Source organism: Trachemys scripta, chromosome 7 (assembly GCF_013100865.1).
Source record: "Trachemys scripta elegans isolate TJP31775 chromosome 7, CAS_Tse_1.0, whole genome shotgun sequence".
Taxonomy (NCBI): Eukaryota; Metazoa; Chordata; order Testudines; family Emydidae; genus Trachemys; species Trachemys scripta.
This window is the reverse complement of record NC_048304.1, coordinates 19,261,187-19,288,939: the sequence shown is the minus strand read 5'-3', so window position 1 is coordinate 19,288,939 and position 27,753 is coordinate 19,261,187. Positions and strand designations below refer to the sequence as shown.

At 44.4% G+C, this 27,753-nt stretch overlaps 1 protein-coding gene across 5 annotated transcripts in view; it reads left to right on the top strand.

Annotated features, from left to right (window-relative positions):
* The window catches only part of FGD5 (FYVE, RhoGEF and PH domain containing 5), a 149,713-nt gene extending 122,533 nt beyond the window's left edge, over positions 1-27,180 (top strand). For 2 of the 5 annotated variants that reach the window (XM_034775088.1, XM_034775087.1), the window contains exons 13-21: positions 3,095-3,178; positions 4,301-4,380; positions 12,370-12,469; positions 14,354-14,491; positions 16,184-16,286; positions 17,868-18,024; positions 19,957-20,085; positions 22,398-22,546; positions 24,942-27,180. In XM_034775088.1, the coding sequence (XP_034630979.1) occupies positions 3,095-3,178; positions 4,301-4,380; positions 12,370-12,469; positions 14,354-14,491; positions 16,184-16,286; positions 17,868-18,024; positions 19,957-20,085; positions 22,398-22,546; positions 24,942-25,060 (1,059 nt within the window). In that variant the 3' untranslated portion in view covers positions 25,061-27,180. The remainder of the gene's footprint in view (positions 1-3,094; positions 3,179-4,300; positions 4,381-12,369; positions 12,470-14,353; positions 14,492-16,183; positions 16,287-17,867; positions 18,025-19,956; positions 20,086-22,397; positions 22,547-24,941) is intronic. The other 3 variants (XM_034775089.1, XM_034775091.1, XM_034775090.1) reach the window with 3 other exon arrangements.
* Positions 27,181-27,753: the final 573 nt, after the last annotated feature.

Here is a 27,753-nt window from a genome sequence, read left to right as displayed (position 1 = left end):
GCAATATAGGGCCCATAGAGAAAAAAATACTGTAAAATCCTTAGGACAATCAAACATGTGGCTGGAGTTTCTGGAAACCAAGCAAGGAGTGAGAGCTGAGCACATTCATTCTGGCCTACATTTCGAGAAAAGGCCTAGGAAATGGGGTCAGTAACCAGGATTTTCCAAGGGATTGGAGCAGTTTGATCTCCTCTACCACAATTCCCCTGGGATTCCTGAAGGCTGCCAGAAGGTCTTTCATTACCTTTCAGAAGCCACTTTTTCGAGAAGCAGTGCAGGGATAGGTACCCAATGGGCAGTGCAACTGCAATGGTGCAGAAGAACACAAACCTGGGACAAAAGGCAATGCTACAACTGAAATACCCCGGCTACTGTGGACCACTGGACTGCTAGTGGTTGGCTAGTACTAGCCAACCAATTCATTTACCCGCAATTCAATTCTCTAGTGTAGACAGCCAGGGAGAGCAGCAGGCAGGGCAGCGCCTCTGTGCCTCTTTTACATAGCATCCCTCTCCTGGCAAACTATGAAATATTCATCCGAATTTCATTGCAAGGAGTCATTGCTAGTGGGACCTTATAAGAGATTGGAGACACATTTCTCCTCTGTATGCAGCATGGCAAAACAGAAGGAAAAACAAACTCCACCTCCAGTGGGCAATTACAAAACAAAGCCATCATCAATGATTAATAAAATCTTGGGATACTAATCAGAGCTGCCATGGCAACAGTATGCACTTGGGTTGTTTTTTTTTAATTTTTTTTTATAAATAAAATAAACAGGGTTTGCAGCCAATGAGGCACAGCAGTGCATGCTAGGAAGATCCTATGTTTTTTATGAGATTTTTGTGTTTGTTTGATTTAGTCCCCTTCATTCGCTGCCTTTTCTGTGGTTTGGAATGACCCTGAAGTATGTGGCACTGTTAACTGGCAAAGGAGGGGACCTTTGAAAATTCAAGGGACGCTTTCACCCCCAACTCTCTGGCAGAATCTCCAGGTGGAGGTGAAAGTAAACAGAAGAGAATGGAGGTCGTTTTCAGATGATGATAAAAAAAACACAAGTCTTTCTTTCTTTTTTTTAGCAATTGCTGCCATCCCAGCTGATACTAACTTCAATTAAAAAGCTCATCCCTCCAGTGAGATCAAGCAAACAATAGTTTATTCCAGCTGCTTTTCAATGAACAGTTTATGATTGGTTAAGGGAGGTAAACCTCTCTGATCCCCAATTTCCAATAGGCTGTGATGAATTCCTCTCTGTAGCTAGCACAGCCCTGGTTAAACTGAGAATTATAATATGATCAGTACAGTGCAGGTGTCACTGCGCTGATTAGATTAATGTTAGCACAGATGGTAATTTATGAAGCAATAAGTAAATGGTATAAAAACTCCATGACAAGCCATTTGTCACCAAGTTCTATGGAAATTCTATTGTTATGCCATTAGAGGAGTAAACACTTCACTTCAGAATAGAGAGACTACAGCTTGAGACTTTTCTTCCTTCTCAGAGTTATAGTTTCAATGTAATAATAATACTTTTTGTCTGAGGACCTCAAAGAGCTTTACAAATACTAATGAATTAAGCCTAACCACTGGGAAGTAGGCACCCCCATTTTAAAGATGGGTAACTGAAGCACAGACTTGCCCAAAGTCAGACAGTGGCAGCACCAAGAACAGAACCCACAGGTGAACTCCTGACTCCTTTGAAGTCAATGGCAAAGCTTCTGTTGACTTCAGCGTAGCCAGGATTTCACCCTGCGAGTCCTAACTCCAAGTCTCCCTTCTCTAGCCACTAGAAACTGTTCCGTCTCTGCAAGCAAGCTGAACCACGACCTTCTAAGAAAACATTCAGAGAGTCCCAAAGGTTCAATTTTTTCAGGCAAGGGCATTTGCGGAAGCAGAGGAGGACAAAAACATTTAGGGCCCAGCAAAGGAAATGACCAGGTGGCAACTCAACTTCTCGTGATGTCCAATGCCAATGGCCTCCTCATGATCAGGAGGGGGGTCAGCAGGGTTCAAATCTAGATCCATTGAGCCCAGCAGAGTTACACCAGGGATGAATTTGTCCCTTTTTGTATGAAGCTATTTTCTAAACAAACAAGTTACAGGCAGGAAGATGGGACTTTAAGTAGCAGATAGATTTTTCTCATAAATGGAAAAGAGCTCTCTCAGTCCTTTGGTGTATATCAGATGCAGCACAAGCACCCAGTGATATGGTGGTCTGTTGAAGATAATGCTTGTAGGGTTAAGTCAGACCGCACTAGGGCCTTGGAAAATATCACAGTAGGGTTCCTGGCACCTTTCCCAAGATCATTGCAACTTATACCCACATTTCACTCTGTTTTCACTGAAGGGACACAGAGAATGGAAGACCATCTGATTCTGTGGGGTCTGTACATGCCAAGGCCCAGCCCTAATCACATTTCATTGGCATTTTCATTGGGGAGATAATGCAAGGTTGTTCACAGCTCGGAGTGAAGGATAACATTTTCAATACTAGGGGATGGCATCTCCATTGCCTTTCCCGAGCCTAGGGCGATCAGATGTCCCGATTTTAGAGGGACAGTCCTGATTTTGGGTTTTTTTTCCTTATATAGGCACCTATTACCCCTCCTCCCCGTCCCAATTTTTCACACTTGCTGTCTGATCACCCTACCTGAGCCTCTTGCACCCCGTCTCTCAAGATTTCTCTGATGGTGGATGCCAAAATTTCTCCAAGTTCTGAGTACTAACGTGTATGTGCAATGGCAAGAACTCCAGAGCCGCAGGTTCGAAAGGGGTTAGCCGGGATGTTTATGTGCCGAGATGGTGCATTCAGACCATCTGTAGCCTTTCCCTTAACACACAGAGCCATTCCACCTACACTGAGCACTTAGTAATTAACAACAGTCGAAATGTGCCTGAACCAAAATCCAAACACTCTTGAGCATTGTAGAAGTTTGGATCTGGATCTGAACTTCGTGGCTCACGCCTGTCTTTAGTAACAATTCATGCAATTCTTAAGTCGCTGCTGGCTCTGGGCATCCCTCCCACCCAAGAATAATGGTTAAGCTTGCAAGACATATTGCAAATTATTGATTTTGTCTTTCTCTTCACATAGATGAATGATATTCTGCTGTACACGTATCCCCAGAAGGATGGCAAATACCGACTGAAGAACACCTTGGCTGTGTCCGGCATGAGGGTAATGCTTAGTTCAGACGACAACCTGGCATTAAAGTTTATTTGGGGCTTATTGGCTGCCTTGTTAATGCTTTGCCAGTTTATGTCTCCTTTCCAGTTGACTGAAAGGAAAAAGGGCATTTTATCTAATGAGTCCCTTGCCTATTCCAGGAATTAAAGAGGAAAATATAAAGTACACAAATAAAAGAATATGTAAAAGGTTGCAGATTAGCATGACTGCCTCATTTGGGCTGGTGATGAATAAAGCAAACCAAACTCAAAGTTACTAACCGATCATGACTTTTCACAGACGCTACAGAGGGAAAAGGCATCCCATCTAGTCCTTTTTCCTCTCCCTGTTCCCAACCAATGATTGTTCCCTACAATATACGAACCAGGGTTTTAGCACCTCCTAAAAATTCACACTCATGTCATTCCCTTCTCTGGGAGCTTTCACGTCCATCCCCTTCAGCTGATGGGACAGACCACCCTGCTACACCAAGGCTGAAATGATTAGTTGGAGATTCCCTCTGTTTTCTGTATTCCACCTGGCATGTAGGAGGCCGAGTTTGGAATCACGCTGGAGAGCTGGGGGTTGGGTGTGGGTTCTGTACTTGAGATGGAATGAGATCAGGATGTTCATCTAGGGAAACAGTTGCGAGAAGGTGCCACAGCTGAGAAGAAAGAAGACCCAGATTGGGGACCTATCAGGGGTAACAGGACACCAGACCTGAACACCCCCTAAGTTTGGGGTTTTTTAAATCTAAATCTGAACACAAATTTTGTCCCCTATCTTTATAATAGGCCAAACACAAACTCTAGCTATATCTGTCTCTATATCCAAGACATCACCATAGTATCTATACATGGAACACACCCCAAATTGGCAATAATATGGACCAAAAATCCCACCAGGATCAGCCCAACTGACCCTGCATCCCACTGTCACATTGTGCTGAGCTGCCCCCTACCTTGTCCCCACTAGCCTCTTAGCAACTGAGAACATCATGAGTACTAGACTTTGATGGTTAACACTCCAACTCTTGGAGTTTCACAGATCCCTGTGCATCAAGAGTTTTACCATGTGCTGACCATAGATGGTTTAAATCACTCCGTCCTTCATTTATGCGTCATTTGTTTCTAGGTCAGCCGCCCAGTGACAGAAAAAGCCCAAAACGTCCTGAAGATTGAATACGCTGAACACTGCCTGACCCTGTCAGCAAGGTATTGTTTCATACCAGCCATGGCAGAGGATGTTTATTTTAGCTATATCTCTAGACCAGTCAGACCACTGTCCAAGACTTAATTGGTGTCCCACTGTTTTTAAACTCCATTTCAATCTATGCAATTGTGACAGATAATGGCCAAGTGCTTGATTATAAAGAGGGCATTCATTTCAATGTAAGGCTCATAAGACACAACTAATTCAACACTTATAATGAGTAAAAAGCCGGGACTCAGCACTTGATAAGATTTTGAGCAGAGTAGAAAATCCATTTCTAATAAGCCTGAGCCTTCTTCCTTGATCTTTTACAACTTTTTCCCTGTCACACTGAGAATCCAGCTTTGTCTACCTCCCCTTTATAATTTTACTTGTCAGCTCACATTACTGGGGTTACCCGAGGGCTAATGAAAAATAGTAATTAGCTAATTCCACGCCATAGATTTAAAGGCATTTAAAGGTACTTAAATGACAGTTAAAACAGAAATTAAACTTTACCGACGATGTAATGAGGTCTTTTGGTTAAAAGGAATTTTCCTAACGAGTTTGGACAAAGTTGGTACGGATCACAGTCAGGGAGGGCATTCTCTGTCTTGTGATCACATGCTGACAGCAGCAAGAATTTGTGCGTTCATTTCTGAGCAGGAGGAGAGAGTATACCGTGTTCTTCTTGGTTTTAATTCCAAAGGTGTCTTGCAAATTTGGTGCAGAGAGACAACAAAAAAGGGGCAGTGTATGATTTTCAGATACATTGTTTAAAATTAAAATAATTTAGTCTCGGTGACAGTTGATCACGCTGATGCGGTTATCAATGTTTTGAGAACTGAAGTTCCCATCTCAAGTCTCCACCTACAGTATAGCTGGAAGCACAGCAGGCTTCCCTGAATGGCATGCACCCTGGAACCAACCTAATAGACTGGGAGGGTGATTTCTTTTCAACACACTTTGAAATCTAAATCCTCTTATAAGGAACATATGTCATCTGTGCCCAATGCGCAGAACCCTGCCAAAGCCCTTTTCACACTAAGTAATAAGATGTCTGGTACTTTTATTATCAGTGTTGGATGCCCATCCAGTGCCCCCAAGGGTCCAAAGTGTGCATCTGCGCTACCCACTGTCAGTTAAAGAAAAGCAGGAGGTATATGGATTTGTGTTGGCTGAGATGGTAAATAACTAGACACCTACTGCCTTAGTGTAGAGAAGTTCTAGCGCAGATGAAGCCCACGTATCAAGGCAGAGATTTACTTTGGAGCATACTGGGAGCTGTGCCTCGAATTAGGGTTGCCAGGTGTTCGGTTTTCGACTGGAATGTCCAGTCAAAAAGGGACCCTGGTGGCTCCTGTCAGCACTGCTGACCGGGCCGTTAAAAGTCCAGTCGGGGGCACAGCAGGGCTAAGGCAGGCTCCCTACCTGCTGTGGCTCTGCGCAGTTCCCAGAAACAGCAGCATGTCCCCACTCCAGCTGCCTGGCTGTGCCTCCACGTAGCTCAGAGCATCCTCCTACGCCCCAACCCCTCATCCCCAGCCCCACCCCAGAGTCTGCACCCCCAGCCAGAGCCCTCACCCCAACCCCACATCCCAACCCACTGCCTGAGCCCAGAGCCCCCTCCCATCCTCTGAACCCCTCAGCCCCAGCCCGGAGCCCCCTCCTGAACCCCAAGCCCCTCATCCCTAGCCCCACCATGGATGGGGAACATGTCGCTGCTTTCAGGAACTGCCTCAGATAAGCGCTGCCCGGATCCTGCTCCCCTGACTTCCTCCCATGCCCCAACCCCCTGCCCCAGCCCTGATCCCCCCTCCCGCCCTCCAAACCCCTCGGTCTCAGTCCAGAGCATCCTCCTACACCCCAAACCCCCAGAGCCTGCACCCCTAGCCTGGAGCCCTCACACCCCCACACCCCAACCTCCTGCCCCAGCCCTGATTCCCTCCCACCTTCTGAACCCCTCATCCCCAGTCCCACCCCAGAACCTGCACCCCCAGCCGGAGCCCTCACCTCCTCCTGCATCCCAACCCACTGCCTCAGCCCAGAGCCCCCTTCCGCACACTGAACCCCTCATTTCTGGCCCCACCCCAGAGCCTCCACCCCCTCCCACATCCCAACCCCCTGAGCCAGCCCGGGGAAAAGGAGCGAGTGAGTGAGGGTGGGGAGAGTGAGTGACAGAGGGAGGGGGGGATGGAGTGAGTGGGGGCGGGGCCTTGAAGAATGGGTGGGGCCTCGGAGAATGGATGGGGCAAGGATATTTGGTTTTGTGTGCGTAGAAAGTTGGCAACCCTAGCCTGGATTCTCCATTGTTCTTTTTGTGCTGACATGCAGTTGGTGCTCTTTTAAAGGCTGAGCCAGTGACTCCAGTGAGAGTCATGTGTTACATTAGGGCTTGAAGTGGAGAGGCTGCCCTTTGGGTACTAGAGGTAGATAGTGCTCTTTCACAGGGGTCAGTCACAAGTACAAGGAGCCTCTCCCTCCTTGTGCTGTTCATTCAAGGGCCAACCACAAGTGAAGTCCCTGCTAACACACCCTAGGGCAGAGATGGGCAAACTATGGCCCGTGGGCCATATCCGGCCTGCAGGACCGTTCTGCCTGGCCCCTGAGCTCCTGGCCCGGGAGGCTCACCCCTGGCCCCTCCCCTGCTGTTCCCCCTCCTCCACAGCCTCAGCTCGCTTGCTCCGCCGCCAGCGCAATGCTCTGGGCGGTGGGGCTGCGAGCTCCTGGGGTAGCGCAGCTGCAGAGCCCGGCCTGACCCAGTGCTCTGTGCTGCGCGGCTGCCTGTCCTGGTGCAGCCAGCCCGCCAGCCACCGGTGCTCCAGGCAGCGCTGTAAGGGGGCAGGGGATGGTGGAGGGGGGTTGGATAGAGGACAGGGGGTGGTCAGGGGCCTGGGGTGTGGATGGGGTGGGGGCAGTCAGGGGACAGGGAGAAGGGGTGGTTGGATGGGGCCGGGGTCCCGGGGGGGCAGTCAGGAAGTGGGGAGGGTTGGATGGGGCAGCGGGGGCAGTTAGGGGCAGGGGTCCATGGGCGATCAGGGGACAGACAGCAGGGGGAGTGGATGGGACTGGGGTCCCGGGGGGCCGTCAGGGGCCGAGAAGCATGGGGGATCAGATAGGGGACAGGGGCTGGGCCTCGTTTGGCTGTTTGGGGAAGCACAGCCTCCCCTAACTGGCCCTCTATACAATTTCTGAAACCCAATGCGGCCCTCAGGCCAAAAAGTTTGCTCACCCCTGCCCTAGGGCACAAGTCACCTCTAGGGGGCAGAGAGGAGGCCTGGCTATTGCCCCACTTCCTCTCTACTCTGGCTGGCAGAACTGACCAGTCAGAGATGGGAGAAGATGCTACACTCTCCTAAGAGATGGCACCATGGGTGCACTCGGGAATGCCAGGAGGCTTTGGGCCTCCCCCTGAGGTAACATGGCTTCGTAAGCAGGTGGTACCCATATGAAACCTAAATAAGGTTATGTCTACACTGCCGTTTCGGGGGAAGGAATTGCAGCACATGTGGACATATCCATGCTAGCTTTACTCTAGCTAGCTCATGTACTGATAGCAATGAAGCAGCTGTACAAGCTCACCCAGGAACCTGGGTACTCATTCAGGCAGCTAACCTGTGCGGTCACGGCTTCACGACTATTGGCACTCATGAGTACTGCAATCACCCTTCCAATTGCCAGGTAGACCTACCCTAAGAAAGCCAAGTGAGAATACAGTCGATCAGTACGACGATACAGAAAGGCTGCAGTGGCATTACAGTCAGTGACAGAATCCTATTCCAGACCAAGTCAAGTTTTTATTAATAGTGACTTAGCCATATACAGAAAACAAAAGTATATTCAAATAAAACTGACAATTCAACCCATAATTATAAAATACAAAAATACATGTAAATAAATATTTAAAAATACATAAACCAATAAACCATACATAATCATTGTGCCATTTTCCTTATTTTAGCGGCTGACCATGCAAATAGGGCAACCTCTTGGATCACAGGTACTATGTCTGTTCCTAATAAATACTCTATTTTCTGAGAGATCATGGAAAAAGGCATCTGGGGTAAAAACACAAAAAGCCCTTTTGACCTCAAGTGGCAACACAAATTATAATGTAATAAATAGTGGGGTAGGTCGTTCACCTGCCCTGAGCCACATGGACAAAGGCAGTGGCTTTCTCAATGCCAGCATATCAACCTTCTAGGAAAACTGTCTGCACGGATTGAAAATGGACAGCTGCAAAGGCCCTCCTTAACATTTTATTACAACAAACGATCTAAATATCTGGCATACCCTTTTTAACAAGGGGAACGAAGGTGATGTTTTTGACATAGAAACAATTTCTCGATTTAATTACACATTAATTTCACATTTTTAAATTTATATCAAATCATTTCCAAATCTGAGAAACCTAAAAAAATGCAAACAATATCAAATAGACTCTAATCAAGGAAATTACATGAGAAAGCCCTACTGAGCTGTTTCTCTAAGCATAACCTTGACAGACACTGGGGATGCATGCTGAATGCAAAGCCAAAAGTTAATATTACTGTACTGCACTTTGGACAGACTAGAATTCATGCCTGTCCTGCTCTAAGAAGAGCAACTGGAGTATTATTTGAAAGACCAAGAATCTTCATGAAAAATTAGTTTTGAATCACTTCCAATCCCATGGGCTCATTCCAGCCCCATATTTTCATACCAAACAAATTTGAATGCATACCTTGTCTACTCCAGGCCAGTTTCTCTGCTGCACAGATATCCCCTGCAGCCAGTGACAGTGTAGTGACATTTGACCTTCTGTTTTCTGTTAGACTAAGTTTACTGTAAAAGTAAATGATGTATCACCTTGGCTAGACCCCAAAAATCTTTTCCGATGCCTAGTGTGACAATACTGAAGTTTGTGGGTTGTGCACTCTGAGCTGTTCTCAGCCTCCAAAACTTCAGCAACCATCCCTTTGATCCTTCATACAACCAGTGAGCTAGTTAATTGGGATCAGGTCAGTGCCAATTGACATAATTCATTTTACAAGCCAGCAGCCATGTGTTATCCTCACACTAAACACTCTAACAGTCTGTGATTATTGCCTAGAGATGTTTAATGGAGTGAAGAGTAGGTGGTAAGGGCCTGTTGGAGATTAGGCTTTTATTGACAGATCATCCCTGATCAGCTGTCCTTGCCAAAATGACTTTAATTCACACCATTAAGTCAGCCATGCTTTTATTATTTTTAAAACCGGGTCTTGAACCTCAAATGGTTAGAATTTTGTGGCAAATGAGAGGTTGATAGAGCTAGGGGGAAATTTTCATCCTCAACACTTTTTGATGAAGAATGCATTTTAAGCAACCTCAAAATGTTTTGCAAATTTGTGTCAGTTTCACCAAATTGATTGTTTAAAAAAATTGAAATGTTTTGATTTTTTTGTGCTTTGAAATGACTTTTTGTTTTTAAATTTCCTTTCATTTTATTTTTTTAAATGCAAACACTTCACAAATTGGTCAAATTGAAACAAAATGTTTTAATGTTGTTGAAATAAAACGTTTTGTTTGACCCAACACAAATGTTTTAGGGACTTTTCAAAATTGCCAAGGAACTGACAAATCCATTATTTACCCAGCTTAGGAGGGTAAACCTATGTTGGTGCCACTTCCACTAACCTTTTGGAGACTGGGGACATAACTAAAGCCTTCTGAGTCTTGGCTAGTACAGTCGTTCTCAAATTTGTTTGATTGTGTCCCCCTTCTTTGTGTCCGTCGTCGTTTATGCCCCTTCCTCCCCCCGCTACACAAGTACATATAGCATTGTCCCGCTCTGAAGGCAGAGCCCAGAGCAACGGCTGCTGGCCAGGTGCAGAAGCAAAGGTGGCAATGTGAAAAGTGGCATTTGTCAATATCACTTTTCACAGCAGACTCAATGTCCCATTGCCACCTTTGCTTCTGGGCTGAGAACCGAAACCCTGCCACCACTTCCAGGTGAGAGACTGGGAGAGGGGAGGAAGGAGAGCCTCAGCCCAGGCTGCCTCCAGGTGAAGGATTGGGAGGGGGGAAGACCCCCCCAAACTCAGGTAGCAGGGCTCCAACTGTTCCCTTTATCCTCTCCCTCCACCTCCTGGGTGTGCATGGCCCTTCTCCCCAAGCCCCAGCCACTGGGGGCTGACAGCTGGAGCTCTTTTAAAAAAAGGCACACAGCTCATGCCTCCCTTGACACATTTCCGCGCCTCCATAGTTTGAGAACCGCTGGGCTAGTAGGTTGGGAATTATAGGCATCTTAGGCTTAATATGCTTTCCATTCAAACTAGTCATATTTCCCATAAAAATTGCACTGGCAGTGGAATTTGTGGGGGGGAAGGGAGCAGAGTTGGCTTTCGCTAGTGGAAGGGATTGAATAGTCCTGTAAGTCTAGGCAATGAGGTGATGTACATTATTGCAATTCTTTGTCATGCAACAACTAATTCAAGACCAGTCCCGGACCCTCTTTGTTCCAATAGGGTCGTTAAGTTTTACAGAGGCTGGTGTTTTTCACAGATGAGTGCTTACTCACGGGGTGCAGGGACGCTAAACCAGGGGTCATTGATCAACTCATGTGCTTCCATGTTTGGGTTTTTTTAAGATTATAAAAGACAAATTGTTCTCAGATGTCTTGTTTGTTGGCCTTCTTGTGCACGGTCAAAGGGAATCACAGCTCAGCAGCAGCTGGCATTAATGCCACTATTAATTCTACAAGGAGCCCCAGTGGGAAGAGTGCTTAGCTTAATGTAAATGCCTGGTACAGCTTGTGGAGGACAGACTGCTCTGACCCAAGTTCACAGTTGGAATTTACACCTGACGTAACTGGAACGTGGCACCATTTACAATGGAGAATGAAGTACGGCATTCCCTTGCCTGAACCTGCATGGAAATGTTGGCCTCCCTGTTGGCTTCTGGAAATTAATTTGATGTTTATAGAATTTAGAAAGAGTGGTCCAGTCCAAACTGGGAAGTCATAGTACAGACAGGATTCAGGGAAGGGTCCGCACACAGCTGCTACATAGCCTGGCACAGTGGTATTCTTCCCTGCACACACTGGTATACCGGTGCACCTCAATCAAGTCGCTACTCTTATCTCAGCCTGAGACGGTGAGCAATTTTGAGTCCCTGCAGGAAAACTAACTGACACAGGGAAGGTGGCTAAATGGGGATTTTGTGTATGCAAGACAACACACATTAAGCTCCAAGTTTCATTTCTGGAATCAGCAGAATCTCAGTTCAGGACCCGGGAGATTGGCAGGAGAGCTGGAGTGGCGGATAAATGCACTACCAGCTAGTTTTAATGGTGTAAGGATGACATCTAGTGGCCACTCTAAAGAATCACATGATTCCATTCTTGTAGCTTCTCCAATCCAGGGGAACACAAAATTTCTCTAACAAAATGTCACATTGGCATCTTGCCAGTATCTTGAGGGCAGTATCTAATTTGCCTGAAATGGAATAAACTGACACCAGTCTCATTTTTATATATATATATATGTCCCAACATGCAATTCTCCCTCTTTACCTAAGCAGCTAACACAAAGGTGACAAGTATCAACGTGAAATACTTTACCTTGATCTGAGCAACCCAAGCAGAGGTTACATGCCCTGGAATGCAGTTCTCTTGCTTTCTGAGTGGCAAACACAGAGATGAAAGAAGCAGCACTGAATGCTGCCACATGTGGTTAGGTTGGAATCTCCATATTACAATGAGAGTGGCCTTGAGCCACATTGGAAAATCCGTGGGCCAGATATGGCCAGACTGCATTTTGGCCATCCCAGTCATGGTCATAATGTCTCAAGCATCCTAGGTATCAATCCAATCAGAAATATCAAAAGTCCAACATTTAATTTTGTTCTTGGCCAAAGAATTAATAATTCAACCTGTTGATAGGAGAAGCAAAATGTCAGTAGATTGGAGCCTTCTCCCTTGATCCAGAAACTTTTTGATTCAGTCACCGCAGTTCACGGCACTGATTGTGTTGCTGTATTTCATTCCACAGTTCATGCTCTGAAAGGGACGAGTGGTATAGCTGCATCAGCAGAACCATTCCAGATGACTACAAAGCTCACAATGCATCTACCTTTCACAACAGTATTGAGGTATGAATGAGTCTTGGCTAAGAGGATGCAAAGCCATCTAAAGAGTTAAAAAAAGGAAAGGGAAAAAGTTCCTAATGGCAGAGTACTCTGATTATTTTTATATAAATCACCATGCTAGGGCAAAATGACAAAGGTCACCACAGCACTTGTGTTTAATATTCAGCCTGCTGTGACCGCTACTGGAATGTTAAACATGTTGCAATTCCAATTCATACTGTGGGTTTCATTTAGGTCAATGGGAGTTTTGCTGGAGAAACACTAACCAGATTTAGCCCTGTATGGCTACCATCCTAGATGCTATCAAAAAATAAGTGTATGCCTTGTAGGTGACTGTAAGAAAGCAATACTAGCCATCAGTAATGCTTTTGTCACAATTATATCACAAAGGATCATTAACTCACCACCACTAAAGCCCTCAGCAAAAGGACCTGATTGAGACCTAACAATCAGTTTATATTGGTGCAACTCCATTGACTTCAATAGTTATTCCTGTCTATACCAGCATGAGCGGAGAATCAGATCCAAAAGAGTTTTGCTAAGCCTGAATTCTCTTTTCCTTCTTCCTGCATGAGTCTAATTCTCTCCATACCAAACCTGCCTGGGTGGGGTAACTGACTTGTGCAAATATGAGTAAACAGCAAAGGAGTTTGAGTGCCGAACGGTGATAAAAAATGTGGGCCAGATTTGGATCCCATTCATTCAGAGTAACTCCACTGTCTTCCGTGGAGAACTGGGTCCAAATCATGGTCTGAGTTACAAGTGAAAGGAGTTTGGTGACTTCTAAACAGTCCCTTCCACTGGTCATAAAACCATCCCAAAAGATAGTGGCCTGCACAATAGTCAACGTAGCCTTCTTCATTCTGAGGTTGATATATTGAGTGCCAGGCAGCTTATGGTGGGGATGAGGGATTTTTTGATTGAGACCTAAAAACCATCTGCTCTTCCTGGCTATTAAACTGTCCATGAGTCTTGTAATAAGAATATGAGTGTGCCTAGGTGGTCTCAGCCAGAATTGCACATAGATGCTAGATGCTCAACTAGTGTAAACCAGTACAGCTCCATTGTCTTCAGTGGGTCTGAACCAATTTACACCAGCTGCAGATAGGGGCTGTACTGTTATATCATATGCTGTGTACTAGTTGCAATCAGGGCCGGCTCTGGCTTTTTTGCCGCCCCAGCAAAAAAGCCTCCCGCCGCCCCCGGCGGGGAGCGCAGCAGGGGAGGGCGCCGAGCCCGGCCGTGGGCCTGCTCTCCCTGACCGGCCGGAGTGCCAGGGGGAGGGCGGCGAGCCTGCCGTGGCTCCACTCTCCCCGACTGGCCAGAGCGCAAGAGGGAGGGCGGCGAGCCCGGCCGGGGCTCCGCTCTCCCCGGTGGCCAGAGCGCCGTGGGGAGGGCGGCGAGCCTGGCCGGGGCTCCGCTCTCCCCGGTGGCCGGAATGCCTGGGGGAGGGCGGCAAGCCCCGCACGGCTCCGCTCTCCCCGGCGGCCAGAGCGCCGGGGGGAGGACAGCAAGCCCAGTCACGGCCCCGCTCTCGGGCCGGAGCGCCGCACTGCCCCCCTCCAGGTGCCACCCCAAGCACATGCTTGGTGGGCTGGTGCCTGGAGCCAGCCCTGGTTGCGATCACCTTCCACCCCAGAATTGGCTGCATCTCAGTGCTGCTGTGTGTAGAATTTATGGAACACTTTGGGATCCTTCAGAATGAAAGAGGAGCCCAGGCCTGGACTAACAGGGATTGTGTGCCAAGAATGAGGTGAATTGGCAGAAATGGGGGTGGGGAAAGGCGAGAGCAGTTCAGCAGATGTTGCTGCAGGGAAGGTGGGAGTTGCATTAGCAGAACTGGGTGTGCTTTGGAAGTCTGGGTATTTCTTCACTTTTTGTTTTAAGCTAAGGGAAAGACTGGGAATATCCTTGGGTGAGAGGCCTCCAACCTTGGTACCTGTGTCCCACGTCATGATGTGTATGAACTGCGGCTCTGATTTTACCCTCACTCTGAGACGCCATCATTGCCATGCATGTGGGAAGGTAAGTGTCACATAAATTCAGCTTCACTCAGACTCATCAACAGTAGGGAAAGCCTCTGGGACAAGTTCCCCTCTTCATTACACTAGCTGCAACTGCACTGACTTCAGCACAGTTGCACCTGCATACAGAGAAGATAATCTGACTCCTCACAAAGACTACCGGTAGAGCTTTGCAAATGAGAATTAAGCATTCAGATTGTTAGTGACTTTGCTTGGAACAATATTAAGATTCTGCTGAGTGGCAAACTAATACCTAAAGACTGGGTACTCAACCAAATGAAAGGGTCATGGGACATACATTGCTGAGCAGAGCTTTCAAATGGGACATGCCGGTAGCACTGGGGCAATGCAGCAATCAGACTACCAGTTTTCCAGTTGATGAGTTACATTTTAGATAGGGAAATCTCCAAAGCTTTGGGAATGTAGATGCACAAAGCTCCTAGTCTCTATGGCCATTGTTCTTAAATCACTTCACAAGTGAGTGATGCATAAGAATTGCCAGACTGGATCAGACCAGTGGTCCATCTAAGCCAGTATCCCGTCTCTGACAGTGGCCAGCACCAGCTACTTCAGAGGAAAGGACAAGAAACTCTGCAGTGGCTCTTATTTGATAATCTGCCCCCAGAGATAATTTCCTCCTAACCCCCATTAGTTAGTGTTTGGTTGATACCCTGAAATATGCAGGTTTATATCCCTTTCAGTGTTCTTGGTTCTTGTGTCAATTCTTTCTGTTATAATTCCGGATAGCCACATAGAGCCTCCAGTCCTATTCTGAATCCAGTTTAGCTCTTAGCCTCAGTGATGGTTTCTGGCATTGAGCTTCACAGGCTACTTATGCCTTATGTGAAAAAGCATTTCTTTTTATCAGTTTTAAATTTGCCACCTTTCAATTTCTGTGAATGTTCCACTATGTCAGTTTTAATCTGGATTTTAATTTTAAATTCCTGTCCCACTAAAAGTCTAATCCTAGTTCAATGATGCTTCAGTTTCACAAACAAAATACTTCTCTGCCTCTGCCAGCAGAGTGGTAGTATGACATGCCAATCTACTTCTGAAAATGATACTATTAACAGCATGATCAACTCCAGTTTAATGGTACTATGGCATTAATTTTTATATCAGGGAATGTATAATCCCCATGGAGACAACCATAAGGCTATTGTATAATTATGCTTATTAATTTTTATATTATTGTAGCAGCTAGGACACCCAGTCATGGACTAGGTTCCCATTGTGCTAAGTGCCGTGTAAACATAGAACAAAAAGACAGTCCCTGTCCCAAAGAACTTACACTCTAAGTATAAGACAAGGCACAACAGATGAATACTGACAAACCAGCAGGGGGTATATATTGGTCAGCATGATAGACAGTGGTCTTGCCACACCAGCAGCCTAACCATTGTCAAGTTTTTTGTAGACATCATGCTAAAGGAGAATTTTAAGGTGAGAACTGAAGGAGAACAATGAAGTGGCAATTAATGTATTGGGCTAAATTTTGCTCTGAGTTACGATAGAAATCTAGAGTAATTACGATTAAGTCAGGGGAGTAATCCTTATTTATACTGGTCTAGCCAAGAGCCAAATTTGGCCCATTCTGCCTCTTCCCCTGCCAACCAGCCCAGAGAATCTGTTTGGTAATGTACACTGGTATGGTGAAATGTACATATATACATAGCTGTTCTTTCTGTGGCAGATTGTATGTCGAAATTGTTCAAGAAATAAGCATCCCCTGACGTACCTCAAAGACCGACTAGCAAAAGTCTGTGACGGCTGCTACTCAGAACTGAGAAAAAGAGGTGAGTCCTCTCATTCCTCGGTGAGTTGAATGAAAATGCTACCTGCATATGAAGAGAGAAGGTTCTGCTTCATGACAGGGAATTTCTCCTTCAGACATAGATATGAGCTGTATTAAGAGTGATACAAATGCAAGCTCCGGGGAAATAGCAGGCTGCATGGTGGCGAGAAGCTTTTAGTGATCTGGAACCTCAAATTCTTCCTGTGACTTCTTGATGCGCTAGAATAATAAGCAATAATACATGGTACTATCTTGCTGTTTACAGCTAACAGCGCTTCCCTGTAATTTCCAGTGACGTGCTAATGAAAGCAAAGCATTGGCTTAAAAATAAAGACACTATCGACAACTATCTGCCTCAGTGCAAGGAGTTAGCATTTCCCATTGTGCAGGGCTAAGGTCAAACATATGGACAACTTATAGGCAAGAGCTTTTTTGTTAAGGGCTTAGGCACTAGGGTCAGGTGCAATTTAGTTTTTTCTTCTTGGTTAAAGAGATCCACACATCAGTTTTAACAGCATAGCAGACATGCACTGTTATTGCTTAGTGGAGGAAGACGTGCACTGACTGTCAGAGTGGTCTGAGCCACGTGACAACTCAAGGCTGTACTGACTCAGGGCTGTGCTCCATTCAGATTTTCCAGGTGACATGTATTGACACAGGTGAGACTCAGAAGGATTGTAACTCAGGTGATGGCACTGATTGATACAATAGTGTCTCTGTTGATAGGGCTATAGGGTTTCCTGTTAGGGTATGTCCCGGAGATGGAATAAATTGTCGCCTGTCCTCAGAACACAGCGGAGAGACATTCAGGCTTGAAAGAACATTGCCAAAATGAAGCTATTGGTGGCCCAGGAAGCAGTCAGAATAAGTAGAGTGCACAGATGGCAGAGACACATGGTCAATGCTCTTGAAAGGTCATTAAGTGTGAGAACACAACATAACACAATTATTTTCCTGGTCATCTTCCATACAAGCTGTACGTATTTGTAGGGGATGCTTCCAACATGCAATGCCATAAAGTTAATTGAACAGTAATTCTGCTAACCAGACTTAACCTGGGAGTTTGATAGAAAATAGCTAAAGGAAGATTAAGCGACTAGGCATTGCATTTTCTTATCCCTATTTGCAGTGTTTCCCAAACTTGGGACGCCGCTTGTGTAGGGAAAGCCCCTGGCGGGCCGGGCCGGTTTGTTTACCTGCTGCATCTGCAGGTCCGTCCAATCGTGGCTCCCACTGGCCGCGGATCGCTGCTCCAGGCCAATGGGAGCTGCTGGAAGCGGCGGCCAGTACGTCCCTCGGCCTGCGCCGCTTCCAGCAGGTCCCATTGGCCTGGAGCAGCGAACCACGGCCACTGGGAGCCGTGGCCACTGGGAGCCGCGATCGGCCGGACCTGCGGAGGCGGCAGGTAAACAAACCGGCCCGGCCCGCCAAAACTTTCCCTACACAAGCGGCGTCCCAAGTTTGGGAAACACTGCCTATTTGCATGAGCCTGGAGTTTAACACCTACTGTTGTAGACTTAACCTAAGGGTTTGCACCAGTTAATCCATTCTTTCCCACTTCCTATTTCTCCTAAAATTGTAGAGCGGCCAGTAAGTGTGAGCTTCCCTCCAACTTCATCCAGGTTTTCAGGCAGTGCCTTCTCTTCCGTCTTCCACAATATTCACTACTCATCCTTCAAGAAACAAAAGAAGATCCCTTCTGCTCTTATGGAGGTAGGACCAACGCTGCCTGAGAAAAGGCAAGGAAACTAGCCTAAGAGGACTGTGTGTTGACACTACAGTAGCTTTCAATCTCATTGTTTATAATTTGTTCTATATGCTGCAGGATCAGCCCACTGTCTAGATCCTCTGTATCATGAAATTACATTTTACTCAGTGTAATAGGGCAAAATACAAGATCAGATGCTATCACTATAGTTTCTGCATCCTATTAAGACCAAGTCAGCTGAGCATTTAACCTTCAGTTTCCCAATAATTTAAATTAAATCTTAACATCAACATCAACCCCAGAAGCTTTTTAAAGGTGTAATAACAAGCTCAGGGGAAGCATCAGAATGATGGGTTACAGAAGTCACTAGTTTGAATACAGGAGTTTAGTATTGACCAGAAGTCACTGCCATCCAGCAGTTGTTCTGTGGCCTTACTACAATCCTTATTTCCAATGTGGCCCCATGGATTTCAATTGAACTAACTACGTTTGAATCCAGTTAGTGTGAGTTGTGGGCGGGGGAGGTAAAAGCTAGCCCTTTCAAAGCAATTGGTGAATGCAACTGTTTAATTGTGTTGCCTGTAGCTCTCCCTAGCCTATCTGAAATAAATGGATGAAATCCTGACCCTACTTGAAGTCAATGGGAAAGCTCCCATTAACTTCAATGGGACCCTGATTTCACCCAAATATATTGTTTTCCCTTCTGGAACTAAGCATCAGATTCAAAATCTGACTTCATTAATATCCTCTGACTATCCATGCTGTCTACCCACCTAAACATGTAGGGCCCTATCCTGGGAATTTAACTTCAGTTAACTGATTTCAGTGAGATCATGATCTGGACCTTGTGCTGTTCATGTAGTTACCTTCCATGAAAGGAAGGTACTCTTACAGGATTCTCTTAACTTTGTTTGTGATGAATTGAAACACAGATAAATATACAAACACAGTATGTAAAACATTCATGGAAGATAACTGCATAAACCAACATGACTATCAGGGTTAACCAAGTTAGAGAAGTAACATTTCAGCTCCATTTATTTATGAAAAATAGAGATTGCCTCTTTCACCACAAGGTGGCAGCACACATTTATTAAAATGAAGCTTTCTATAACAATCTTGATCCCAAAGCCATTCCCAGTTGACTTACATGGGGTCTGGTGGACTTTCTCATGCGCCAACCTGCTACAGAACAATATTATAAATACAGTTAATTCCTCTATTGTGTCTTTGTTATCAAAGGCTGATTTTCAAGTCCCTTCCCCCAGTTGACTCTTTGCTTTTATTCAGATATCAGCATTATTATTATAATTAATCATGTATACTATGTTGCAGTTCTATAGCACCTTTCACCCACAGATCTCAAAAATCTTTACAAACACTAATGAATTAAGCTTCAACACTTCTTCCCTCCCTCCAGGGCGACAAATATTTAATAATACTGAGGAAAGGAGCATTCACAGATGAAAACTGAGTCATAGAGAGGTGGCCCACCCAAGTGCACACCACAAATCCATTGTCAAGCCAACAGGACCCATATCCCTTCTGCTTTAGCCATAACACTATTCTTCCCCTCTTGAAACATGCACCCTTGAATATATAAAAACAAGGCAAGAAAAAGGGGACAAATTCAATTTCTCAACGGCACCAGTATAAATCAAATGGCTTCAATGACTTGGCTTCCAGAATAACTTAATTGGCTTCTTTGGTGTCAGTGAGAACAATATTTGGCCTAAGATAAATACTGCAATGCTCTTATGCAGAATAGCATTCTTGTGTTTACATTACTCTCAGATTTATGCTATCTCACTGTTTTTGATTCACTCCTTGATTATATTCTTAAGGAAACAGGAATATCTGTGTAGTGTTTTTTTTTTAAATGGGCCTTGTTTATGGCATGTTTGCTGCTTTGGAGGGGGAAAAGCATTCGATGTCATGGATCCCTTGATTATCCCCTATACAGGTGGCAGCTTCAGGAGAGGGCTCTTCTATCAGTGGCTATCTCAGCAGGTGTAAGAGAGGCAAAAGGCACTGGAAGAAGCTCTGGTTTGTTATCAAAGGCAAAGTCCTCTACACCTACACGGCAAGTGAGGTACTGCCTGTCCTGACGTGACAGAATTTCCCAGTCCTGTTGTCACGTTTGTTTTCCCACTCCTTACATGTGAGAAATGTAATTTGAGGGATGTACCTACTAGTTCTTGTGTAGTCGTTCTTTTTGGAAATAGCTTGTGTTGTTGCAGTGGCATATCACCTCAATATATTATGGTGCCCCAGGCCTGGAATCCCAGCCCCACCCCTGGATGGCCTGCTTTCCAAATTCCTTAGCCTCAGTACATTTGTTGCATTACATGCTGATTATAAATGCACAGTTACAAGAGGCCTGGTTTAATCTGCCAGGAAACTATTACAGATCAAAATATGACAGGTTTCCGAGTGGTAGCTGTGTTAGTCTGCATCAGCAAAAAGAACGAGGAGTCCTTGTGGCACCTTAGAGATTAACAAAAAAAAGCTTATGCCCAAATAAATTTGTTAGTCTCTAAGGTGCCACAAGTACTCCTATATCAAAATATAAAGACTTAAAATCCTCTTTGACTTTTCTCTGGTGCGGTACCTATATGTTGTGAGTGAGTAGCTGAGAACTGACTGTTACATAAATAAGAGTTCTTTCTAAAGAAAGGAAGTCCCAAACTTTGCCTAATCATAATTCAAAATGGCAGCTTTCCAGGAACTAGAGGACTGCCCCGATTTTACCGGGGTAGACTGGATATGTCCATGGGATAGATTGCAGCTATGAACTTCAATATGGAGGTGCAGCTGGTGAAGACTAGAGGGGGAAGCATGTCATGCTCCATATGATCTGAGCAGCTTCTGCAGGCCCCTCCCCCTGTGAAAAGGAAGGGTGGCCACCAGCTGCACCACCATTGTAGAAAAAGAGGATGCCAGGGTGATCTGACTGATGGGCTTCATAACTGAAAGCCCTGAAACAGAGCCACTTTTGTGGAATGAAAGGCACAGAATTCAGACCACCAAACAACTGAAATAATACTACTTGGCATTTTAAATCTTCAAAGCAATTTGCAAACATTAACTATTTAAACTTACCATCATACCTGAGAGGAAGGGAAGTATTATCACCACCTATAAATAGATGACCCTGAGACATGAAGAGGTTGCATTACTTGACCAAAGTCACAAACCAAGTCAGGGCAGATCAAGGACTAGAACTATAGTAATGCTGACACCCATTCTTCTGTTTCATCTGTTGGCCTAGATTTCCTCTAGGGTTAAAATAAAACAATTTGAGCCTGATTTTCAGAGCTGCAGGCAACCTATAACTCCCACTGACTTCAGTTGGAGCTGTCTCAGCTTAGCTCATCAGAAAAATCAGGCCTGGAGAACAAAGTCCTGCCTCTCATGGGGTGGACAACTCCACTAAACTTAAAGGGTTGCACGTGGGTTTAGCGATAACCCCTCTTGAGATGTGAAAGAGCAGTGGGTGTCCAACTGCATTGTATGCTTCACCTTGGCTATATCTTAAACAGAGATAAACTAAATTAATCTAAAAAGACAAAGAACAAAACCCCAACATTACCTTAATAGAGGTATAGCGACCAAAACTGCAGCCATCAGTAACAGTTAAACTGCAATTCAATTAAGGCTTATTGTTTTTCTTTATTCCACTTGTACAGTGAACTCTGGCAAGTGAAATTCATGGATGTTTCTTGGGAGTAAATTAACAATGAATTGCATTACCAGCTCATAAATTGTAAAGTGGTGTCATTAGAAGCAAGCATGCTGTGTGAGACAGTGAAAATGAGTCTGTTAAAAAACTGCTGGGGCTGTGGAGGGAGGGGGAACCAGATGCCACCAAACACAGGTGACGCTCAGTGAAAAATGGCTTAGGGAACTGGTAATAAATAATAGGATCTTTCATCTCTATACCCTTGATACAAACCTAGCCAAAAGATAATAGTAACCAGATATTGTTCCCATCAGATCTTCAGTGGCCTATAGATTGGTGAACTAAATCTGATCCACATAAGCCACTAGTCCTAAATTGGAACCTCTTGTTAGTAGTCTAACGAGGGCTGAATGGATATGGAGAATTCCACCTCAGCGGGGGTTCTCTGAGCTCAGGGTTTTGGCAGAGCAATGTGTGAGAGACGCTTGCACTGCTGCTGCCAAGGCTGCACCTAGTAACTAGACAACATAATTCTCTAGGATTTTCAATCCAGCACCAGATTATTCATTTTTAATACTATTATTGCAGAAGCGCCTGGAAGCCCTATCAAGTGGGAGTCAGACACTGTAGATACTGGGAAGACATCCCTTGCCCCAAGTAGACTGCAGTCCATTTTGAAGTGCTCCTTCTAAAGTGTGTTTCCCCCTCCACATTGATTTTAGGATAAAGTCGCCACAGAGAGTCTGCCTTTGCTGGGTTTCACAGTTGCCCCAGAAAAGGAGGAAGGAAGTACGGATGCAGTTTTCCATCTTTACCACAAGCAAACCTTGTTTTATAGCTTCCGCTCGGAGGATAACAATTCAGCACAGAGGTACTGCGCGTGGAATTGCAATTACATAATAATCCGTGAATGAGCATAAAGTGTAAGCAGCACTCTTCACTCTAACATGCCTCTTCCCATTTCCTTTCCTTTTGAATGCACCTCAGCTACAGATAAAACTGAAACATCTTTGGATACGCTAATTAGAGCCAATTATAATACAATTCCCTGGATGGCATTGTGACGTTGTGCAGTCTATATGGTTTTATAAAAACATAATAATAAGTGAATATAATGTAACTGGAATTTGCTTCATGCAAAAGGTCTCTTGTAAAGGGTCGTTACAAAGCTTATAATTTACTACGTGTAATTATCCTATTTGTACAAATGTACCACTTGTATTTAAAACTAAAAATATGAAATATAACTCTAAGGGCCTATTGTAATTATGCAAAGTGCGGGCCATTAATGGTTGGGAATCTTAATGCCTCCCATTGTCTGCAGATGGCTGTATTTACCTGTGAGTCTTCTTATATGTGTGTGTGCTGGCAAGTGGGTAATGAAGTCTTGCAGTGTCATGTGATCACGTCACCTGAACTGGAATCCATCTTTAACCTGGTGCTTTTCCAGTGAGGGGGGTGTGGAAACCCAGAGGGACAAAGGGTTCCCGCCTTATGCAAAAGATATATAAAGGGGTGAAAAAGAATAGAGAAGAAAAGGAGCCATAATGAAAAATCCCCTAGCTATCACCTGAGCTGGAACAGGAGCTGTACCAGGGGAAAGAATTGTGCCCAGGCCTGGAAGGTGTCCAGTCTGGGGGGGGGAGGGGGAGGAACTTACTGAAGCATCTCTAAGGGTGAGATTATCTGTATTCAGTTTGATTAGACATAGATTTGTGCATTTTCTTTTATTTTGCTTGGTGACTTACTTTGTTCTGTCTGTTACTACTTGGAACCACTTAAATCCTACTTTCTGTATTTAATAAAATCACTTTCTACTTAGTAATTAACTCAGTATGTATTAATAACTGGGGGAGTAAATAGGGTTACCATATTTTGATCCTCCAAAAGGAGGACACTCCACAGGGCCCCGCCCACGCCCCAACTCCGCCCCTTCCCCCAAGTCCCCGCCCCAACTCCGCCCCCTCCCCTGCTTCCCGCGAACATTTGATTTGCGGGAAGCCTGAAGCAGGTAAGGGGGGTGTGGGGGGAGGAGGCACGGCCCAGTCTGGCCCCCCCGGCGTCTCCAGCCTGGGTCGGCTCGGGCCCTGGGGTGCCGGCTCGGCCCCTGGGCAGAGCACCCCCGGCCCGCCCAGCACTGCCGATCCCCAGCCCGGCCCCCGGGCCCCCGGCCGAGCACCCCCGGCCCGCTCAGCACCCGCCGGCCCCCGGCCCGCATGTCCCGATTTTCCCAGACATGTCTGGCTTTTTGGGATTTCCCCCCGGACGGGGATTTGGAGCCCAAAAAGCCGGACATGTCCGGGAAAATCCGGACGTATGGTAACCCTAGGAGTAAACAATTGTGCATATCTCTCTATCAGTGTTATAGAGGGCGAACAATTTATAAGTTTACCCTGTATAAGCTTTATACAGGGTAAAACGGATTTATCTGGGATTAGACCCCATTGGGAGTTGGGCATCTAAATGCTATAGACAAGCACACTTCTGTGAGCTGTTTTCAGGTAAACCTGCAGCTTTGGGGCACATAATTCAGACCTGGGTCTGTGTTGGAGCAGACGGAAGTGTCTGGTTCAGCAAGACAGGGTGCTGGAGTCCTGAGCTGGCAGGGAAAACACGAGCAGGGGTAGTCTTGGTACATTAGGTGGCCGCTCCCAAGGGGGTTTCTGTGATCCAACCCGTCACAGGCATTAAAGCATCAGGTAGAAATTACTCCATCTTGGCAAGATGGAGATTTCGTTTCTTTGTGTAGGTGCAACCGCAGAAGCTCAGATTCATAGATCCACATGTAGCAATCTGTCAGATGTGATTACAAGGATAGCCATATTAATCCATTGTATTTGACTCAAATTTGATCTTTAATGAACATTTTCTATACTTCACATGCTTTATTACTACTGCTGCACGATAAAATCATGAAACTAATGATAAAATTATGATGCCTTAAATATACAGGCAGGAGAGTGGGTGGTTATGGAGGTTTGTTTCCCCTCCCCCAATTTCCATGGTCTCATCTCTCTCTCTCTACACACCCACTCTCAGGCAGTCCATGTAATTTTCCCAAGATTACACAGTAGGTCAGAGGCAAAGCTGAGAATGAAATCTAGGAGTCCTGGCTCTCGGGACCCTGTTCTAATCACCAATCTAAATTTCCTCTTTAGACAGAGCTATTATATGCAATACAGTCTTTTCTGAGCCCTCTGTTTTAATATATGCATAGACTTGATCCACGAAATAAAATCTGGTTCCTCTATTTTTTTCTTTTTCAGGTGGATTGAAGCCATGGAAGAAGCAACCATATTATAGCAGTAATCAATCAAGAGGACTTGGAATAAACTCTCAGATTTCTCTACATTCCCATCAGCCCGTTTCTGTTTCAAGAAGCTGAGTAGTGTATTTCAAACCACCTGGCTATACACACTGGATATGAACTGTTTCCAGATTGCTATCTTTCTTTTGCTTCCTTCATTTTAAATCCACATTTTTTGCAAGTTGAAAACTTTAAAATAGAGAATATTCATGGTCCTCTTTATGTCTGTGCGAGTTCAACCTGTGCTATAACTCATTCCCATAATCCCACAGTAAATTAAGTTTTAACATCAAGACAAGAAATAGATACAAATTATTTCTGAACTCACATGGAAGTACTGGCTAACAGTAAGTAACAGGTTCAGTTTTACTTACCCTAGAGAACTATCAACTTTCATTTTGTTGGTTTTGGTGTCTACCATGAAATAAGAAATAATGCAGTAAACCACAGATTCTCATTTAAAGCACTTTATTGTTTTATTGTATTACAGCTTCATTTTTTTCAATGTTTCCAAGGAATTTTGTGGACTGATTTACCACCAGTCCATTAACAAGTGCCAGCATGAAGTCGTGCACTGCATACAATAAATTGCTTCCACAGACAATGAACAAATACATGCAACGCACTATGTATGGTCTGCCAGTACTCCAATGGCTAGGATCCAGGGTGATTACTTGCCAATTTATAATTTTACATAAATCACTGTATAATTTATTTAATAAGTTTCATTTCTTACCACTACAGTACTTTAAAATGCACTACGGTAGCTCTCCAAACCCACATGCTGAATACCGTTTTCCCCTGTAGATTGTATCTGACTGAAATCCAAAGGATATTTTAATTTATTGTAAGCCTTAAGACAGTTTTCATTTGACACCGGTCGACTTATTAGTGTTAGATTATTTAAATATCTGATAGAATCTTTTTATTTTAAGAAGCCATGTTGTTACTGCTTTGATGACGTCTGATAAAGGTCATCAAAAATTTAATTCCTGTTACCAGCATATAGTAATAGATATGCTGGCTGGCTGAAAAACACTTGTCCGAACATGGTCTGTCCAAGTGCTTTGGAATTCCTGTGGCTAAGTGCTGCTGTGCAGATCCCCAGGTGCTGTACATCAGCACAGCTCCACTGAAGTCAATGGACCTATGCTGATTTACACCAGCTGAGGATGTAGCCCTATAGGTTGAGTTTTGTTTGGGGTTTTTTTTTATATAAAAGAGAAAAAAGCAATGTTCTAAATATTGTAATAAAATGATTTAATGTCATACACTTCTCCTAATACTAGACTGAGGAATAGACTGGCAGTTATGGGAAAGTAGATCTTTGTATAGACTACAACAGTCAAAGATTTACTTACATTAAAATATGTTTTCAGGGGGAAATGTTTTTTTATTACTAGCATTTTTAATATTTTTCTTCCGTAATTTGCATCAAAACCTGAATTTCTGGTTCAAATGGTGACTGGTTAGAATTGTCCATATTTTTTAAACGTTTACAAAATGTATTCAGGTGAAACTAAGTAGTCAGTTCTGTTCACCATTTGAAAAAATAATTACAAGTTTAAAAACATCAAATATGGACCTAATTGAACAGTGAAATGCAGTTGTGTAAGTTTGTTGATACATCTCAGTCTCTGATACTCTGTTGCATAAAGCACAGTCATATGCAAAGAGGAATTAATTATAAAAAGAATAAAGCTTTTGTATTATCTTAAAAGTGGGTAAACTCCAATGTTAACTCTGTACATTTTGTGTTACAACTATGGCCTTGCTTCCATTAGACTGTAAATGTTCTCTCTTGTTTTTTCATTTTTTTCCCTTTAAAAATCATTTGTTGGATTTGCACTGACAAAAACAAAGAATGTTAAATACAAAGTATAACAGATTTAAATCACTAACCAAGGTTTCAAACAAAAAACTGTGCTACAAATAACAGTATTATGAAGATTTAGGTGCTGACATTTAGGCCCAGATCCTCAAAAGGTATTTAGGCACCTAACTCTCCCACTGAAATCAATGGGAATTAGGCCCCTAACTACCTTAAATGATCTGGGTCTTGGTGACTTGTATGAAGTTTTCAGTAACTGACAGGAAATGAATACATGAAAATATTTTATTGTAAAAAATAAATACAGTGCTATTAAACTTCTTGTTTTAAGTAATGTGGAAAAATTAAAAAGCAACATATAATTCCACTTTCACTGGTTTTTCCTTTACATTTTTATTAATTAGTACATTCTTATTTTCTTCCTATTTCCACCTTAGCATTTCATACACTCCTGTGGTATTAACTAGCACTTACTTGAACCCAGTTCTCCCATGTCCTACTCCTAACTAACATCCTAACTATTGGACCCATTCTTCATTCTCTTCTTTTCAAAATTTGTGGTATTGGAGATTCCCATTTTTAGAATTTTGAAAAGGAGAGAATGAAGGATGGGTCCAATAGTTAGGATGTTAGTGGACATGGGAGAACTGGGTTCAAGTCCCTGCATTGCCATAGACTTCCTATGTGACCTCGGGCAAGTCACATTAGCCTCTGACTACATTTTCCATCTGTACAATGAGGATTACAGCACTTCCCTACTTCACAGGTAGGGCACTACCAAATCCATGGCTGTGACAAACATGTCCTGGACCGCGAAATCAAATCTCCCTCATGAAATCTAGCTATTGTAGGGAAGTAGGAGGGGCAGGGTTTGGGGTATCCCAGCCAGGGGCTCCTACCACGCACTGGGCTCTAATTACTAGTCCTAGTGGGTCTGGTA